This window comes from Canis aureus, chromosome 31, assembly GCF_053574225.1.
Source record: "Canis aureus isolate CA01 chromosome 31, VMU_Caureus_v.1.0, whole genome shotgun sequence".
In the NCBI taxonomy this organism is placed as follows: Eukaryota; Metazoa; Chordata; class Mammalia; order Carnivora; family Canidae; genus Canis; species Canis aureus.
Genome location: NC_135641.1, coordinates 21,777,911 through 21,796,183, shown reverse-complemented (window position 1 = coordinate 21,796,183; position 18,273 = coordinate 21,777,911). Strand labels below are relative to the sequence as shown.

The following is an 18,273-nucleotide window of genomic DNA, read 5'->3' as shown; positions in this document are numbered from 1 at the left end:
AAAAATCTTTCTTCTGCCCTTCCCCATTTCTAATGCCCTAGTTCAGGTATCTGTTTCCTTTGCCTGGTCTCCCAGACTCCATGGTGAGCTTCCTTACCCAGATAACTGATGTGACTTCCCTGCTCTTATTCAGTGGTCTCCACTGATACTGTCAATATCTTAGAACAAAGCTCTTCTATTTTTTTAAAGATCTTATTTATTTATTCATGAGAGACACAGGGTGGGGAGAGGCAGAGACACAGGCAGAGGGAAAAGCAGGCTCCATGCGGGGAGCCCGATGTGGGACTCAATCCTGGGACCTCAGGATCACACCCTGAGCCAAAGGCAGACACTCAACCACTGAGCCACCCAGTCCTCTCAACAAAGCTCTTCTAAACCTGATCTGAGGCTGTGTCTCTTTTACTATATCTCCTACCACACTTTTTCCTGGCCTTGCACACTTAGCAAACTATCCATGATTTCTGAAAATAAATAGCCTTACCGCCTGCCTTCTTTTGGTACGTCCTTAGCGATATTCTATCCTTTTCCTCTGGGCAGACTCATATTCCTCCAAGTCTCATTGCCCTCAAAATTCTCCCCTGACCTACCTGGGCATTTACGCTCTATTTCAAAGATTCCAGGGTACCTTCTTCACACCCCAGTACAGTATCTATAACAATGTATCACAATTGATTTCTTTTCCATTAAGTATGCTTTTTGAGGATAGGGTTTTGTTTTTTTTCCGCTATCTTTACATCTCCATAAACCAAAATAATGTCCAGCACAGAGTAAAACTGTTATTTGTTGATGAATGGTGAAAGGTTGACTCATTATGAAAATTTTATTCTAAAGCACAATAACTGATTTGAGAAAGAACTGTTCTTTTTTTAGACTATTTTGCAGCTTACAAATCCCTGTTTTTTTATTTTTTTAAGTTTTAAGTAGGCTCCACACCCAACATGGGGCTCAAACTCACAACTGAGATCAAGAGTCACATGCTCCACCAAGCCAGCCAGGGATCCTTGCGAATCACTTTCTAATTTATCTTTTTTGTTGTTGTTGTTTAAAGATGCATTAATTTGAGAGAGAGCAGAGAGGGAGAGAGAAAAAGAGAGAGAGAGATCATGAGCAGGGAGTGGGGTAAAGTGACAAGCAGACTTCCTGCTGAGCAGGGAGCCCAACATGGGGCTTGGGATCATGACCTGAGCTAAAGCAGATGCTTAACCATCTGAGCCACCCAGGTGTCCCTAACATCTTTTTTTAAGATTTTATTTTGGGGGCGCCTGGGTGGTGCAGTCAGAAAGCATCCGACTCAGGTTGTGATCTCAGGGTTGTGAGATCAAGCCCTGTGTTGGGTTCCGTGTCCAGTGCAGAGTCTGCTTATGTTTCTCTCTCCTCTCCCTCTTTCCCTCTCCATGACCCACTCTCTCTCTAAAATAAATAAGTCTTTAAAAAAAAGGAAAATATTTTATTTTTTAAAGATTTTATTTATTCACAAGAGACAGAGACAGAGAGAGAGAGAGAGAGGCAGAGACACAGGCAGAGGGAGAAGCAGGCTCCATGCGGGGAGCCCGACACGGGACTTGATCCCGGATCTCCAGCATCAGGCCCTGGACTGAAGGCGGCGCTAAACCGCTGAGCCACCCGGGCTGCCCGAAAACATTTTAAGTAATCTCAATACCCAACATGAGGCTCAAACCTACAGCCCCAAGATCACGTCATATGTTTCACCGACGGAGCCAGACATGTGCCCCTCTAATTTATCTTTACTTCACCACTGCTGGGTATCAGGGAAAGCAATGATCACATCCCCTTTTACAGGTAACAGAGGCTCACCAAACATGCTGATTTGCTCAAGACCACACAGGATCCCATTAACAAGGTTTGACGGGTCTACTGACTCCGAAGTCCAGTACTTCAACTTTTTACACAGGTTTTTTTTTTTTTTTTTTTTTTTTTTAATTTATGATAGTCACAGAGAGAGAGAGAGAGAGAGAGGCAGAGACATAGGCAGAGGGAGAAGCAGGCTCCATGCACCGGGAGCCCGACGTGGGATTCGATCCCGGGTCTCCAGGATCGCGCCCTGGGCCAAAGGCAGGCGCCAAACCGCTGCGCCACCCAGGGATCCCTTACACAGGTTTTTATACAGGCCGCCAAATAAGAAGAGAGAAGACAAGAGACACTAATCCGAAGTTGCCATTCCCCAGCTAGCCAAAACCTTGGATTACAATGGGGTCCACAAATCTCCAAGGCTACAAAGACAGATTAATGTAATAAGGGTGTAGGTTTTGGAGTCAAACTTAAGATTCCAATCCTGGCTCCACCACTTACTATGTGACCTGGAATTAAGTTACTGAACCTCTCTCCAAACTTTATATTCCCCATCAAAACACTGGGATAATAACCTACCTTTCAAAGCTGTTTTGAGATCTCTGAAGTATGCAGAAAAATTATTCTTTCAACATTTATAGAAGACCTATCATGTGCCAGGCACTGCTCGGAAGCTAAACCCACAGAAAGTGTTGGTTAGCTAGCTATGATTATCTGGCAGAGCCATATGTTCTTCTGCACTGCATCCACAGGGGTCCAGGCCCCAACTGGCAGCATAACTATACTCATACCAACCCCACCAGGAAGCAGCACTGAAGATCAAAAATGATTACATTCCACTCCTTTTTTCCCATTGCTACACTAAGAGGAAGGTCAGGGTCAAGCTTTCTTGCACTCAGTTTTTGTCTACAAAGACAGCACAGAAGTAGACCAAATCTCTCCAACAGCAAACTTCCAAGGACAGAGGATCACATGAGATAAAGATGTCCCCTTCATTCAGTAGCACAGAAGTTAGAAAGACTGACTCTGCTGGGATCCTTAGCCCAAAGTCAGGGAATGATGGGCTTGAAGTGGGAGTGCACTGGTGGGGTGGGGATGGGAATGGGATCCACAGCCCCTTAAAGTTATTTTTATAGGACAGCCCAGGTGGCTCAGCACTTTAGCGCCACCTTCAGCCCAGGGCATGATCCTGGAGATCCGGGATCGAGTCCTGCATCGGACTCCCTGCATGGAGCCTGTTTCTCCCTCTCCCTCTGCCTGCATCTCTGCCTCTCTGTCTCTCATGAATAAATAAATAAAATCTTAAAAAAAAAAAAGTTATTTATAAGTTTGTATTAAAATGTGTGCATATGCAGCTCCTAGAAAGAAAATCCATTATACTGATGAGCTTCTCAAGGGTCCATGCCCCTAAAGATGAACCACTATTTTAAGATGATTAGGAAGGAGGGAAGAAGGGCAAGGAGTTTAATTTGTTCCATTCAGGACAACCTCCCTGCTAGCCTAGGCTCAGAGTTGCTGTAACAATGGCTCCTCACATAGACTCCCCACCCTGGTCTGGCCTCCAGCCACAATACCCCAGAAAACAGACATAGAGGGACCTTGGGGATAAAGGTCTTTATTCAACAAAGTTATCTCACTTAGTAACAAAATAACAGGAGGTTAACAGGAGCAGTGTCCACATCTGGCAGCAGGAAACACGGCCTGCTGACATATCAGTGGCAGCTCAGCGCCCCTGGTAGCCACTTAGAGGTCATAGTTCGGGTTCTTCCGAAGGATAACAAAACCTTCCAGAATGGGGGTGACAGGAAGAAACTCCTCAGTGGCCAGTTCTGCCCTCTCCCCGTGGGCCAACAACACTGGGGTTGTGTGTGTCTGGAACCCCGTGATAGTCTTAGGCTTGCCGGCCTGGCCCACCACATCCACTGCCTGTAGGGTGAAGAAATAAAAATAGAGGTGTAGCAGATGGGAATGCAGCAACAAACCAGTGCCCATACCAGTTTCAGAGAAGCAGGTATGTGTGCATTCTCCAAGGTCTACAGCCCTCCCGCTGTTCAAACCCTCACCTGGCCCACGCGGACAGACACGGGTAATGGCCGCAACTCCTCATCGAATGTAACCAGCATCCGGGGCTGCATGGCAGCCACCAGCCCATACAATACATAGTGCGATTTGCCGAGGATGACTGAGGAAAGAACAGAGGACAGTTAGATGCATCAAGGCAGTCCTGACCTGAACCGTGGGACCCCACCCCAGCCCTGACTCTTGAACCCTTCAGTGTTTCAGCTGAACCCACACTCCTCCCCTCATATACCCTACCACAAACCAGAGATCCCCCCACCTTACTCTGCCCATAGATTTGAGACTTAATCATTAATTTCTCTCAGTCACTTAGGAACAGACAGTGGGCTCAGCACTTTATCTTCAAAAAAAGAAATCTCTGTGGGCCAGATCAAAAACACGGGAGATAAGCTTCATAAGGCCCTTTACAGGCCCAAAGAACATCAGGAACCCAGAGTGATGCAGGACTAACTTGGGAGTTGGCTCCTAAATTACAAGGTGGCCCTAGTAATTTAGGGTAGAGACAGGGCCATGTGCCACTATAGGACTCTTGACAGGAACTCACTGTTACGGACATCCAGGAAAGAGACAAGCACAGTGAGTAGTCCAGCCACGGCCACTTGACTCATTAGCTGCCGATCACTGTGGTAGGGACACAGGGTGAGTGTGCCCTTCCCTAAATGTGTCAAGCCCTGGGAAAAAAAAAAGAGAGAGAGAGAGAGAAGTAAAGATCATATCTGAGGAGACGTCACCTAACCTGGCCATATAGAAACCCAACTGATTCATATCCTCTCTCCCAGCAAAACTCAAGGTCCCCTTCATGTCACTACATGTCCCCTTTCCATGACCACAGATACTTCCCTTGGCACACCTGAAGGAAAAGAGTTCTATTCTTTACCTGTGCCAAGCGCACCATGAAGAGGTTGTTGGGGTCCTTGGCATGATACTGGGCTAACTGGCGCAGCATTGCAGCCAGACGGGCGTTATTGGTACCTGGAGATGTTAACCATTACATTGTTGAAAAAAGGGCCTCAAACATTCTTTCAAGCTATTTCTGATCTTTTTCCAACAGATACTCACCACTACCCACCATCCCCATGGCAAAGATGGAGTTGTAGGAAACTTCTGGATCAGCATCATGAGAGAATTTGCTTAGGGTATCCAGGATGTTGAGTCGTGGATTTGAAACAGAGATTAGGGCCAGTGCTAAAGGCACAGCCCTTCGGAGGGTAGGCTCCCCATATCTCAGCTGGTAATAACAGAGAATAACCAGAGCATCACAGAAAGCAGTACGACAAACTCAGTTATAGGAATAGACTAATGGATAAAAGGGGCCTTAATCCAATTTTGCAGAAAGGGCATAGTAAAGAGACTATTTCTCCACTAAGAAAACCTATCAAGAAAGTCTCCTCCAGGGATCTCCAGGCACCTAAACCAGTATATTCCCATCTCCATGCAATACTCACCAAGTGGCCAAAGGTTCGTAGAGCCATCTCTGCACCAATTTCCTCCCCCATAGCAATAAGGGCAATCCCCAGCACAGCCACTCCCTGCAATTGAAAAGGCAGCAGAACCCAATAAGCGCAGGGAACAAAAAATTCACCCTTGACTCAATTCCCATGTAAGAAAAAGCTGTCCCATGGTGGCACATCTTGCCCTTCACATATAGAACCCAACCTCACATCATCTCAATACACAGCACCACCCAGAAGTGCTCTAAAACAAACCCAAATCCTGCACCCCTACTCCTCTACACACTTATCTTTTCTCAGAGCCTGACTCAGAGTGCCCAGCCACCCATAGAACCTGATGTGCTCCCATGTCCGCAGGGGCTTCCTTCTTGTCCTTATCCTTCTTTTCCTTCTTGTCCTTGTCTTCCTCTTTTTCCTTGGAGTCAAAGTGTTCACTACAAATATGGAGCAGCTGCTGTACCTTCAGCACATTCCCAGAGCCTGCAAGGTACATTCCCATGGTGGTAAGGATGAGAAAAGACAGGGAAAAAAAAAAAAAAAAAAAACAAAAAAACAAAAAAACACACTCCAGGAATAGAAGCTAAAGAATCTAAAGATTAGAACAACTGAGAAAGGAGAATACATTTGAAAAGAGATATCCCAGACAGAAGTAAGGAGTCACAGGAGAAACACAAAGACACAGACCTGCATAGGCACACACATCTACTAATGTGTTGGCAAAACTGCGGAATGGCTCGGACACAACTTCTAGCGCTGCCAGGATTGCTTCGATGGCCTCACCCTTGCCTACAGGAAAAATTCAAGGTATCAAGAGGACACTTGTTTCCAACCAGCATAGTTTGACACATAAACCCCCGTCCTCTGTTGTACCCAGTTACTGTCTGCCTTTGCTCAGAGAGACATCCCCTCACCCAGGTGGTTGAGGCCCAGTCCAAGAGGAAGCCAACGGGCATAGGTGTCCTTGAGCTCAGTCTCTGACTTTTCCATGATGGTCTGAAGGATAGTGGAAGTGACATCTCCATTGCAGGATCCTACTGCTATCATTCCACAGGCTAAAGCTGTCACACCTGCCACCTACAAATAGGAATGTCAGTATAATTCCTACAGACCACTGTAACCACACTAAGTAATAATCTCTTTCGGATGATAGGTCAAAATAACAAGAGCAACCATTCACTGAGTATTTACTAGATATCAGCCAGTATGCCAACTCTTTTGTGTACTATTAACATTTAATCCTCACAACAACCCCATGAAACAGGTCCTGCCATTGTTATTCTTTTACTGATGAGGAAAATGAAACCTGAAGGGATTGAGTTATATGTCCAAGATCACACTGCTTATAAGCAGAGGTGGCACAATTTGAATCGAAGTCTGTCTTTTTTTCTTCTTCAAGGTTTCATTTATTTGACAGAGAAAAAGAGAGAGCACAAGCAGGGAGAGGCTTGTGGGAGTGGCAGGCAGAGGGAAAGGGAGAAGCAGGCTCCCTGCTCAATGCAGGACTCGATCCCAGGACCACCTGACCCAAAGGCAGATGCTTAACCGACCAAGCCACCCAGGCACCCTGAACTGAGGTCTTCCTGACCCAAGCTATACTTTTAGCCCCCATACTATGTTTATCTATCACTAGAATGACTCTGCATAAGTAAGAAAATTGAAGGTTGGGGGCACCTGGGTAGCTCAGTCGGTTAAGTGTCCCACTTGGTTTGGGTTCAGGTCATGATCTTATGAGTTGTGAAATCGTGCCCTGCAATGGGCTCCATGCTCACTGGGGAGTCTGTCTGAAGATTCTCTCCCTCTGCCTGTCCCCCCACTCGCACACGCAAGCGAGCTCTCTCTAAAACAAATAAATATATTTTAAAATTTTTAAAAATGATTTAAGGTTGGCCAATGACTAAAACAAGGAGTGAGAATCAGCCACCTCAAGCTGGATTAAGTTACTCCCCTCTCTAGTCTGAGTACTTCTTCATGGACCCCAAGGGTTAGAACTCAATACCAAAATGTTAACTTTTTAGCCTCAATACCACCTGAGGCTTAAAATTCCAGTTCCAAGAGATTTCACTGAAGTGATACACACACCCCTATAAACAGAAATATACACTTTTTTTCACTACTTATCACAGAGAGTGATAAGACTCATAGCACTTTCCCTACCTCCCCTAAATGTCCAACAGCCTCTCCTCACCTCCATACTAGACTTGGAATCTCCCATCACAGGGAGCAGCAGTGTTAGAACATCTTCACGATTGGAGCCAGCATAAGCCAAGCCTAGCCTGCAAAAGCCAGGGAGAGGCAGTCCCAGACACACAATCAAGGACAGGACAAGGAAGGAACAAAAAGAGGATTAATCATTTATTCATCATTTCAATCAATAGTCACTAAGAACCAAATACTCAACAGACATGATGGTAGTCCTTGGCAATACAAAGGTGAAAAGGACCCAGTTCCTGTTTTCACAAAGCTTACAGGTTGAATACTAGCACAAGAAGCAAGAAGCCTTACCCAAAGATGGAACCAAGTCTCATAGTGTTGCTGTTGTGAAGAACATAGTCTGAGAGCAGTGCCAGAGCAGGGTCACACTCATTCCGGACCCCAGAGTTCACTATGCCACAGGCCAGAAGGGCTCCTGACTGCAAAATGCAAACAGATCCTTCACTCAATCTATTCTGCCATAAAGTATACAACATGGACTTCATTGCAGTTTCCACCTTAACTGGAATGAAAAACCAGGTAGACCTTACCCATGATAGGGAGGCCCTGAGTGCTCTAGAACGTGGTAGGAGAATGTCCCCATTAGTGGGCTATGCCCAGAACCAACCTTGATGTAGTCCTCAGAGGAGTACAAGTACTTGTCAATCTGGGTGAGGCCACCATCCACATCCCACAACAGAATCATGCCAAGAGATGCAGCTGCGCTCAACATGCCTACACCAAGGAAAAAATCTATCAGACTTAAAATGGTTCTAATCCTAAGAAAACTGTTACAAAGAGCTCTGTAAAAAAATGGTCCTGGGGATCCCAGTCACATTAACACCTGAACCTAGGAGAATAACAGAAGTGACCAAAGCAACATAAAGTAGCCATAAAGTTATACCATGGTCTTTGTTCTTGTAAAGCCATTTGTTGCCATCATCAGTCAGCAACTTGTCCTGGCCAAAAGCTGCGTTCACAAAGCCATTCACAAAAGAAGAGGCCAGGTTCATGCGGGCAGAGTCCACTTGAGAGCCACTACCCCCAAACCCTGCACGAGAGAAAGAGAAAAGAAAAATAAAAAGGTTTAGAGTAGGACAAGAAAGGAACACAGCATGGTGGTAGTCTCTGGCTCTGAACAGGCCACTTAGGATCCCCTATCTGAGACGCCTAGGTGGCTCAGTGGTTGAGCATCTGCCTTTGGCTCAGGGCATGATCCCAAAGTCTGGGATCGAGTCCTGTGTCGGGCTTCCTGCTCAGTGAGGAGGCTGCTTCTCCCTCTGCCTATGTCTCTGCCTCTCCCTCTCTGTTTCTCATGAATAAATAAAATCTTAAAAAAAAAAAAAAAATCCCCTATCAATGCCCCCAGTAGTGACTTAGAGAAAAGGTATGTGTGAATTCTTAGCTCTATGGGATAAATATGTTGGGCCATGTCATCACTCCAAATACAAGGGATGTAATTAAGGATCCTCCAGTCCTCACACACATGGAGGGCTACTCACTATTGTTCTCCAGGTGGGTTTTATAGATGTCATCAGGCACCTTGGGCTCCATGATGTCCAGCTAAAGAGAAGTCAGAGAGTCACAACTGCTGCCCCACTATCCCCCCCGCCCCCCCGCTGTTCTTTCTGCTATCCCACTGAGTAACAATTCTAACCAAAGAAAGTCTAATCAAAATTATAGTCAGGGAGGTGAAATGCCAGGTAAAATTGCAAGTGAAGAAAAGCCTTAACAGAAAAGGGCAAAGAGTCTCACCTCCCGAGCTAATGCCAAGAAGTTGCTGTTGAGCTGCACATTGGACATGATCTCTGTCAGGTCCTCATACTCCTCCACATCTTCACTGAGCTCCAGGAACACACCGTGCCGGCCAAGCATGAATGCCATCTGCTTCTGTACTACCCTGAGGAAAGCCATCACGTCTGCTTAGCCCCCATCAAGAAAAGCCCCTCCAGCCTTAACCAGCAGCTACCAGTCCCAGCTCTTCATGCAAATGCTCCATCTATGAGCTCAGCAATCCCTACATACACATCCTTGCAGGAGGTGAAGATGTCTTCTACTAGCTCCATGTCATTGAGCATCAATGCCAATCTCAGAGCTTCAGGAAAGCGACTGAACTTTCGGAACACGCCCAACGCGCAACGTAGTAGGGCAGAATTCTCAGGCTCGGGCACGTAATTCACACAACTACAGAGACAGAAACAACAAAGCTGTCAGGGAGTTCCAGATGTCATTCACCCCCTTTAATTCACCTATGCAAAATAAATACCGCATGGCTACCATATACCAGGCATTGTGCTAGATGCTGGACCACTAAAGAGACACGAAGTCTCTGTCCTCAACAAGCTCACAGACACCCACAAATCAACTGCAGCCTCATTCCAAGAGAACAGAGGTGGTACAACTGACAGAGAAATGCTGGGGAGGCTAGGCCCTCCACCCACCCCTACCGTGCTCACTCACCTGGTAAGATAGAGGCAGACCTTTGCATATGCATTCTCATCGATGTCCTTCTCCAGCATATCCACCTGCTCAATTTCCATGAGCAGGTCACAGGCCTCATGCTCTGCATTGTGGGCCATGTTGTAGGGGACAATCTCCTTCACCAAGGTCAACAGTGGTTCCCGTTGTGATTTTTCCGCATCATCTAGCTCCTGCCACTCCTTGGCCACTTCCCCTGCGAGATGCCTGTGGATAGGCCCATGACCATTAGGAGGGATACAGCTTCACTCCTGTGGCCCAAGGAATTCAATATTTGGGAAATGCAACACCCTGGTTCTCTAAGACAGATAGTATCCCAAGACAGAACTCAGAATTAGGTCTCAGAATTCCTTTTAGATTCTCAAGAAGGAAAGGTCTTACCTGACATACTCATGACCCCATGATGCCAATTCCTCCTGGGAGCCGACCAGTCGATACTTGAGGCACTCACGTTCCCCACTCATGGTCATGGCCAAAACAGAGATGATGTCAGCAGCAAAACGCTGTAAAGAAACCAGTGCTTTAAAGTCAAATCCAGGGGAAGGAGAGTGGGAGACTATAGAGTTATGACTACCATCACTATCTCCCAAATTAAGTTGTAACTATCCACCAATCTCTATATTAGAAATTTACATGCTTTATCTAATCTAAGCCTCAAGATAACCCTAAGGTTGGTGTTGCTATCTCCCTTTGAAACCAATACGGCTGAAGAATGATAACAAGGAGAAAACAAAAAAGATGGGAGACTGAATTTTGTTCTAGTTGCAATAATAAATTATTAAAAGGTTTTAAGCAGAAAAGATTTTCACAATCTAAAAAGATCACCGTGGCTGCTCTGTGAAAGACAACCTGTATAAGTCACAAGCAAAAACAAGGCAGCCAGTTTAGGAGACCACTGAGGAACAAAAGATTTCCTGGATTATAGCTATACTAGTAGACAGAGAAATAATTGAACTAGGAATTTATTTTAGAAATAAAACAAGTGAACTAACATGGGATATGATAGAAATAAAAAAATCAAAGCTAAACATAAGTTAAAAACAGATCATGAGGGGTGCCTGGCTGGCCCAGCATGCAACTCTTGATCTTGGGGTCATGAATTCGAGCCCTGCACTGGACACATATTACTTTAAAAAAATCATGAAAAAAAATTCTAAGATCCACCATAAATGACAAAAAGGTGTATTCTGAGAAGGTCACCCTCCCGTCAGCTCTTGTGCCAGTATTTTGACTATGATCAGCTCAGTTCAACCAGCTCAGATCTCAGGTCTGTTAGGCTTCCTATGATTCACCAGGAGACCCCTGGGCTAGATGAAAAAGTATTACTAAGCTAGGCTTCCATCAGCTTCTGAAACAAGTTTACCTTATTCTCCCCGGGGGCCATGTTCTCATAGATTTCCTTCAGTTTGCCATAGTGTGGACGCAAAAATTTGAGAGGCTTGGGTACTGAAGTCATGGAAGTTGTAGAAGATCGAATTTGCCTCCGCAGTTCCTCCAGGGCTGGTCGGTACAGGGATGTGTCCTTCTCCTGATCAGGAGATGTTAGAGCTCAGACACAAACGAGTCCCATTTCTCAAGTCATAACACAGAGGTGTTTAACTAACAACTCCCTTAAGAAAGTAATTGTGTCTTATTCATCTGTGATTCCCCAACTCCCCGCTCCCTGCCTGGTACCAAAAAAAAAAAAAAAAAAAAAAAATCCCAGTAAACAGTTCAAGAAAAAAGCTACAAAGTCTTTCAACTATCCTTTGTCATTCTTTTCTCTCACATCATCATCACAACCCTAAACAATCCGTCTTTCCTTATACCTCATATAGGAATTGTTGCCCCAAAATGTAATAAATCAAACAGGCAGGAAAGATCCAAATATGTACCCACTCAAGTCCACATCATGACTCACCCCTAGCCGTTCCACAAGCATCTCCAGTTCATCCTGCAGTTGTTTGTCCTCCTCAGACTGAGGGTTGGGGGAAGAAGTTCGTCAAGAGAAGGAATCCCAAACACATCCTCCTCCCATTCACCCCGGGGCAGGTAGAGGTAACCTGCCTCCTTAGGAGGGATCAGGTGGACAAGGAAAGAGCGCAGAAATGGCACCCTGGCGGGAAGGCAGGTGGGAAGGCAACCTGGCATCTAGGCCAGGCTGCTTCAATGCCATACTAAAAAACAGGGGTGACAATGTCCGGCCCGGGCCCACCTCACGGGTCAGTGGTGAGGGCTGGTGGGGTCGGCAGAGGCGAATGCGCAGAGTGGAGGATGAGGGGCAGGGAGTGCGAGGAGCCCCGAGGATCGCTCCATCCGCCCTCTCCCGGACGCTGCGGGGCCGTTGAGAGTCGGGCCCAAGGCCTGCGGACCCGCGGTGACTCAGCCCCGCGGCCTCCTCCGCCGGGTCCCGGGGCCGTGCCTCACCAGCTCCTGTTCTTTGTCCTTGTCGCTTGCATCCCGCCGTTCCTTGCCGCTCGGCTTCTCGTCCGCACTGCCCGGGGCGGTCGCTGGGGGTTGCTGAGGCTGCAGCGGAGCCTTATCCCGTCCACCCTCCTCCATCGCCGCCGCCACTGCCGGCCAGCTGCGCGCGCACCGCTCGCACCGCCCGCACCGCCCCGTTTCCCATGTGGCTTTGCGCGCGTGGCCGACGGCGCCCCGCCCCCTGAGCGCGCCTGCGACCGGAAGCGCCGCTGGGAACCTTCCACCGCCGCGTCGCGGGAGGCCCGGCCCTCGACCCCGCCCTCGGAGGCCGCCCCCAAAACTGCAAGTTCTAACCGCTCACGCGCCCCAGGCGCCGCCCCGGCTCGGACCGGGAGTTTCCGGAAGGCCACGCTGCCGTGCAGTCTGCGATCCGAGTCCGCTGGCTGCGGTAGGAGATGAAGAGCCGCGAGCCGAGGGACCGCCCGCGGGGTCTCCTTACTCGCCGAGCGACCGGTACCCACAGTGACACCGCAGTCGGCTGCGTGGTGGGACAGACGAACAAGACCCTTCACGTCCGGAATGCTTGATCGCCGCCCGTGTGAGATCTGCAACCTGTATCTACTTCCGCCGCCGCGGAATATTAACCTCGTAACGTCTTACCCCCGGGTGAAGGAGAGTGCTCGGGTACCACCTGCCGCGTACGGCCCCCACCTTAAATCCACCTGCGGAGCCTGGTCGGAGTCCATCAATACAATGTGGTCCTATGCTCCGATGCTAAACTCTAGAACTAAAGGCAGATCAAGACACAGGCTTTGCCTTCTTCAATCTCTGTCTTTTGGTCTTTCCGTGATTTGACTTAGAAGGGGTGTGAAGGACACTGTTGAAGTCAGGATTAGTTCTAGATGATACATAACGTCCTCTCGGCCGTTTGAATTTGGTAAGGCTGTGTCCCGTTTCCACAGAGGAAATCAGGTAGTCAGTAGTAGGATCAGGATTTGAACCTTGATCCAGTCTTCCAAGTTCCTGATTGTTTGAAGCAAAACTCCATGTTTTTTCTTAAGTTTGGGGCTACATGTATGCATCCAGAAGGTGAGAAAAGGGGAAGTAACTCCTCCCCCTCATCTGGTGGGAACACTCACCAGTTGACCTGGGGTCTTCATTATGGGTTCTGGGGCGTTAAAGAATGCAGAAAGTATTTGTGTTTTTTTGTTTTTTGTTTTGTTTTGTTTTGTTTTGTTTTTAGAAAAACCTAGGACAGCATTGTTAGCACTGAATGAATGTTGGCTAAATATATTTAGAGATAGAATTGCATAGCCTATTTTAAAACCTGTTGCTTTTTTCATTCAGTGCTTGGATTCTGGGGGTGAATCTCCCATTTCCATCACCAGTGACTTCCCCAGCCCTGGTCTGGTGACAGAAACCCTGTAGTCCATGACTGTTCTGCTTATTCCATCTCTGGCTTCAAGAATGTCATGCTTTCTTCAGTCATCCGTAGAGATATTTCTCCTAAATCTCTCCTTCCATGACTTTCCTTCTATCAGGTCTCAGATTTTGTCTTCTATACCAGTTGTATCCCAACCAGTACCTTAGAGAAGGGGTGATGTTGTGGCACAAAGCACAGGCTGTTAATAGTTGGTGCCTCCAGATGAAAAGTATATGAATGTTCGTGTTACTATGTTTCAACTTTTTGTAGGTTTGAAATGTTTCAAAACAAAAAGGGGGAGGGCAGGAACGTGAGTTTTAGGGAGCAAGAGACCTGGCCGTTGCTAAAGCCCCTGACTAGCTGTGATACTTGGGCAAGCTTCCTAACCTCTCTCAGCCTGGTTTCTGCCTCTATGAAATGAGAGTAATAAAGTATCTCCCTTGTAAGTTGTGTGTTGAAAATGAAATAAGGCAATGTATATAAACTGTCCAGCTGGGTTTCTGGCAACTGAAAAGGAGCCAGTTGTCATTCTCTAACCACCTCAAATCTGCAGGGCTGAGATAAACATTCTTGCCCCCATCTCCCTGCTTCCAAGTATTCAAGCCCCCAGTCCTTTCTAGCTAAACAAAGATGTCTGGCAGCTATTTCCAAGGCCACGTAATAACATTGATGCCCTGCCTCAACCCTCCTTTCAGTCACATTGCCCAGAAACTTTTCTTCCTACCATTTGGCCAACTCTGAGCCTTGTCGTGGCCAAATAGCTCTCTAATTGGGGACGTCCCCTCACCTGTCCCTTTCCTACCACCTTCCTTTAAACTGCATCCATAAGCCATCATGCTGTCCCCAGACTCATGGCTTGAGCTGTAGAGCTGCACATCTTATGGATGGTTCCACTCATTTGAGAACCTTTCAACTCAAAGCATCATTTTTACATGACACCAGAAGTGCTCCTGGCAGGACACCGCCTTGCACGGTTTCCACGGGTTCCTACTTTCTGTGATATTTCTTAAATAGATTGCACTGTGACCCTTGTGACTTTTGATCTCCAGGACTTGTCTTTTCACACGTACTGTTACACCTTGCCTTTTTCAGAGGCTCCTGGGTGGCTCAGTCAGTTAAACGTCTGCCTTTGGCTTAGGTCATGATTCCCGGCTCAGGTCATGATTCTCAGTTCTGGAATCCTGATCGGTTCTGGAATCCTGATGGTGGGCTTCAGGCTCCCTGCTTAGCAGGGAGTCTGCTTGTCCCTGGCCCTCTGACCCTCCCCCTACTCATGTTCTCTCTCACTCTCTCTCAAATACATAAATAAAATCCTTTAAAAAAAAAAACTTCCGTTCTTCAGACTCTCACCTTTCATCATGGCCCTTTGACCTAATCATCCTAAATATTTCATCATTTCTGAACATGCCTTGGCCCTTCAAGAGATGATTGACCTTTTCACATTGTTATTGCTTCTATACATGCCCTTCCCTGTTTTTTTACCTAGCAAATTCTCCCATCCTCTGTACTACAGCTCAATGTCACCTGTCTAGGAAGCTTTCCCGTTCTCTTCAAGCTATTCATTTCTTCCCTGTGCTCTCACCATGCTTGATACATCTCTCTCTCCCCCTAGACTCTGAGCTATTATAGGACAGGAACTGTTTCTTATTCCTCTTTTGTCCCTAGTACCAACCTAATGCCTAGCTTATGGTAAGTGTTGATAAATATTTATTGAATGAATGAGTTCACTTTGCATTCATCTTCAGGTCATCCTTACATATAATAATGGTCCACTGAGGGCTCTTTAGAGCTCAGAGCTGGGCATCAAGAAACTGTTGAGATTCTCTATTTGTAAGTCATGATAGGCCCACTGAAACTGTGCTTATTTTATGAGAGATTCTTTTCCAACCTAAAATTTCCAGAGTGTTTCCAAGTGTGAAATCATATTGTTTGACATTTGTTGCCTTATTGTGCTTGGGAACTGATCAGACTTCTCAATAGGGCAGTATAGGGTATGGCCCAGCACATTACCAACAACTGCTCTCATGTGTCCACCTAGGAGCACCACTCTTTTTTCCTCCTTCTGCCTTAACACACCAGATCATATCGCAGATGCATATTCATCAGTTTGGCAGGGCCACTAAGGGTGAAGATTCCATCTGTCAGCTGATGTTCACCTTGCCTTGCCTTTAAAACCAAGCACCTGCAGAGTGTTCAACAAACAGGTGCTACCTGGCTTAATTTCAGCTCAACATGTGTTTAGGTTTCCTGCAGCTACCTGGTTGTTACATATGCCTGGCCCAGGGGAGCTGGGTAGCACGGAAATGCACCTGCTGGTGATGGTCTGATGTAGAAGTGCAAGGACACTGACCAGAAGACAGATTTCTATGTATGAGTCTAAACTCGGTCATGACCTAGAAGACTAAATGGTGGTGATTAAGGGCATCTGAGCTCCAAGTCTGACTTTAATGCAATTTGTCTTATCTGATATTGGAAGTTATGTAATTTTTTAAAAAAGATTTTATTTATTCATGAGAGACACACAGAGAAGCGGAGACATAGACAGAGGGAGAAGCAGACTCTATGCAAGGAGCCTGAAGTGGGACTTGATCCCAGGACTCCAGGATCACACCCTGAGCCAAAGTCAGACACCCAACCACTAAGCCACCCAGGCATCCCAAGAAGTTATGTAATTTTTTTCTCTTAGTTTCTCCACTTGTACAGTAGAGGGAATTATAGAACCGTCTTATAAGTTGTGGGAATTTAGTGAAATGATTTTATTTTTATTTTTTATTTTTTTATTTTTTTAGTGAAATGATTTTAAAGTACTTAGCACAGGCTTAACAAAATTGGGACTCTCAGAATATGAAAGCTGACCTTTGACCTTTTTGGAAATAGGGAGTTTCAATGCCAAAGTGGCCCACTGGTCAGCATCCTAAACTGTCTTCTAAAATCAGATATAAAGGGAAGGGCTGCCAAGCCTCTCTCCTCACTAAGATCTCGGACATTATAAATATTCTCTGTGCAACACTCAAACTTCACATGTTATTTCTCAACATTTCTTAATATTTGCTAAGCCCATGAATTCACTGCTTAGAACACTAATGCTGAGCTAGCCCTCGGAGATCATCTCATCCAACCCATCACACAGCTGACAAGTGGCAGAGCTAGAGCCAGAACCAGGTTTCCAGATGTGATGGCCTTCCTCTTTCCAATATACTTTGCTGCCCCTCCCAGAGTCATAATCTCAGACATTCAGCCATGTTTTCCCTCAGTCTTAGGGTTCCTGAGGCCACAGTCTTCCTTTCTAAGTAGCCAGCACCTCCATGATGGGGGGCCCACATCCAGCTCTTTATGAGGCTAGGACACATGGGCCATCACCCAGGGCCCCAGTGGTAATCACAGCCAAAGCTTCACTTGCCCTCAACAGACCCACCTCTACCTAGACTTTGGAGAACACTGAATTTTAAAGACAATTTAGATGACTTTCCACTGTCCTGCTCTGGTTCTCATTTTCCAGATAAAGAAACAGGCTCCTAGAAGTGCGATAACAAGCTCAATCTCATAAGGCTATCCAATCTTCAATTTCAAGCTAGGTGTCTTTGGCTGCAGTGAAGTGCTTATAGTTAGATCTGCATTTATAAATATGGTTGCCATGAGGCTCAGATGAGCTCATGGAGGTGAAACTGCCAATAGAAGAACCACCTAAGGGAAGAGGCCATCTTACTCATTTTTGCATCACCAGTGCCTGGCACATTGTTGGTAATCAATACACTTAAAAAAAAATAAATCCATGAATGCATATATTATAAATTAATGAATGAATTTAAAAAATGAGCCACTTAGCAGAGGTGCCTGGAACACAAGAGGTATTGAATAAATGCTCCTTTCCCTCCCTTGCTCTGGAAGGTGGCAGCCAGGCCCTTAGTCTCTGTGCCTGGTACTTGGTAGGCCTTGATGAGTGCATGTGGTGGGATAAGTGACTCCCAGGAGTTCTGAGCCTTCAAGGCCATGGGGAAATGCATGTCTTCTCAGCCATAAGCAGAAGCAAGTGCTCAGAGCTCCAGGTAATGGCATGTACCTTGGCCAGGGCTTCCCTCCACTGCAGGATAAGGGCCACTCATCTTCCAAGCTGACCTCGGCCCAGTTGTGAGCCAGACTTGGTGTTAGGCCTGGCTGCATGCACCAGTGGAGGTCAGAGGCAAATCCTTCCAGGTGTAGAACAGCCAGTGATGGGGATATGACCACCCAAGGAGGTATTCCCCCCAGCCAAACTTGACGTCATTCCATTCCTCCATCCTGCCTCTCCTCTGTCTTCTTGGAGTTTCATATCTTAGTTCCCTGTATCTGGTATCTGGTGACTGAGTATCTAGAAGAGTGGCCTGGAATATAGTAGGTGCTAAATAAATACTGGTGGAATGAGTAAATGAATAAACGAAAACAAGACTGAAGGAAGAGACA

The 18,273-nt window shown here is 46.5% G+C and overlaps 1 protein-coding gene and 1 long non-coding RNA gene across 2 annotated transcripts; one reads left to right on the top strand and one right to left on the bottom strand.

Annotated features, from left to right (window-relative positions):
- Positions 1-3,408: 3,408 nt before the first annotated feature.
- On the bottom strand, positions 3,409-12,598 carry PSMD2 (proteasome 26S subunit ubiquitin receptor, non-ATPase 2). The gene is made up of 21 exons (XM_077879871.1): positions 12,414-12,598; positions 11,908-11,964; positions 11,371-11,535; positions 10,389-10,510; positions 9,990-10,214; positions 9,555-9,713; positions 9,285-9,429; positions 9,032-9,092; positions 8,434-8,580; positions 8,158-8,264; positions 7,842-7,969; positions 7,525-7,612; positions 6,251-6,413; positions 6,024-6,125; positions 5,674-5,819; positions 5,334-5,417; positions 4,948-5,116; positions 4,766-4,860; positions 4,433-4,559; positions 3,873-3,991; positions 3,409-3,735 (listed from the first exon to the last, which is right to left on the bottom strand). The coding sequence occupies exons 1-21, from the start codon at positions 12,546-12,548 to the stop codon at positions 3,553-3,555; spliced, it is 2,727 nt and encodes a 908-aa protein (XP_077735997.1). The 5' UTR covers positions 12,549-12,598; the 3' UTR covers positions 3,409-3,552.
- Positions 12,345-18,273, top strand: LOC144302502 (uncharacterized). Its single transcript, XR_013369397.1, has 2 exons — positions 12,345-13,347; positions 13,758-18,273. It is a non-coding gene; the product is annotated as an uncharacterized LOC144302502 (long non-coding RNA).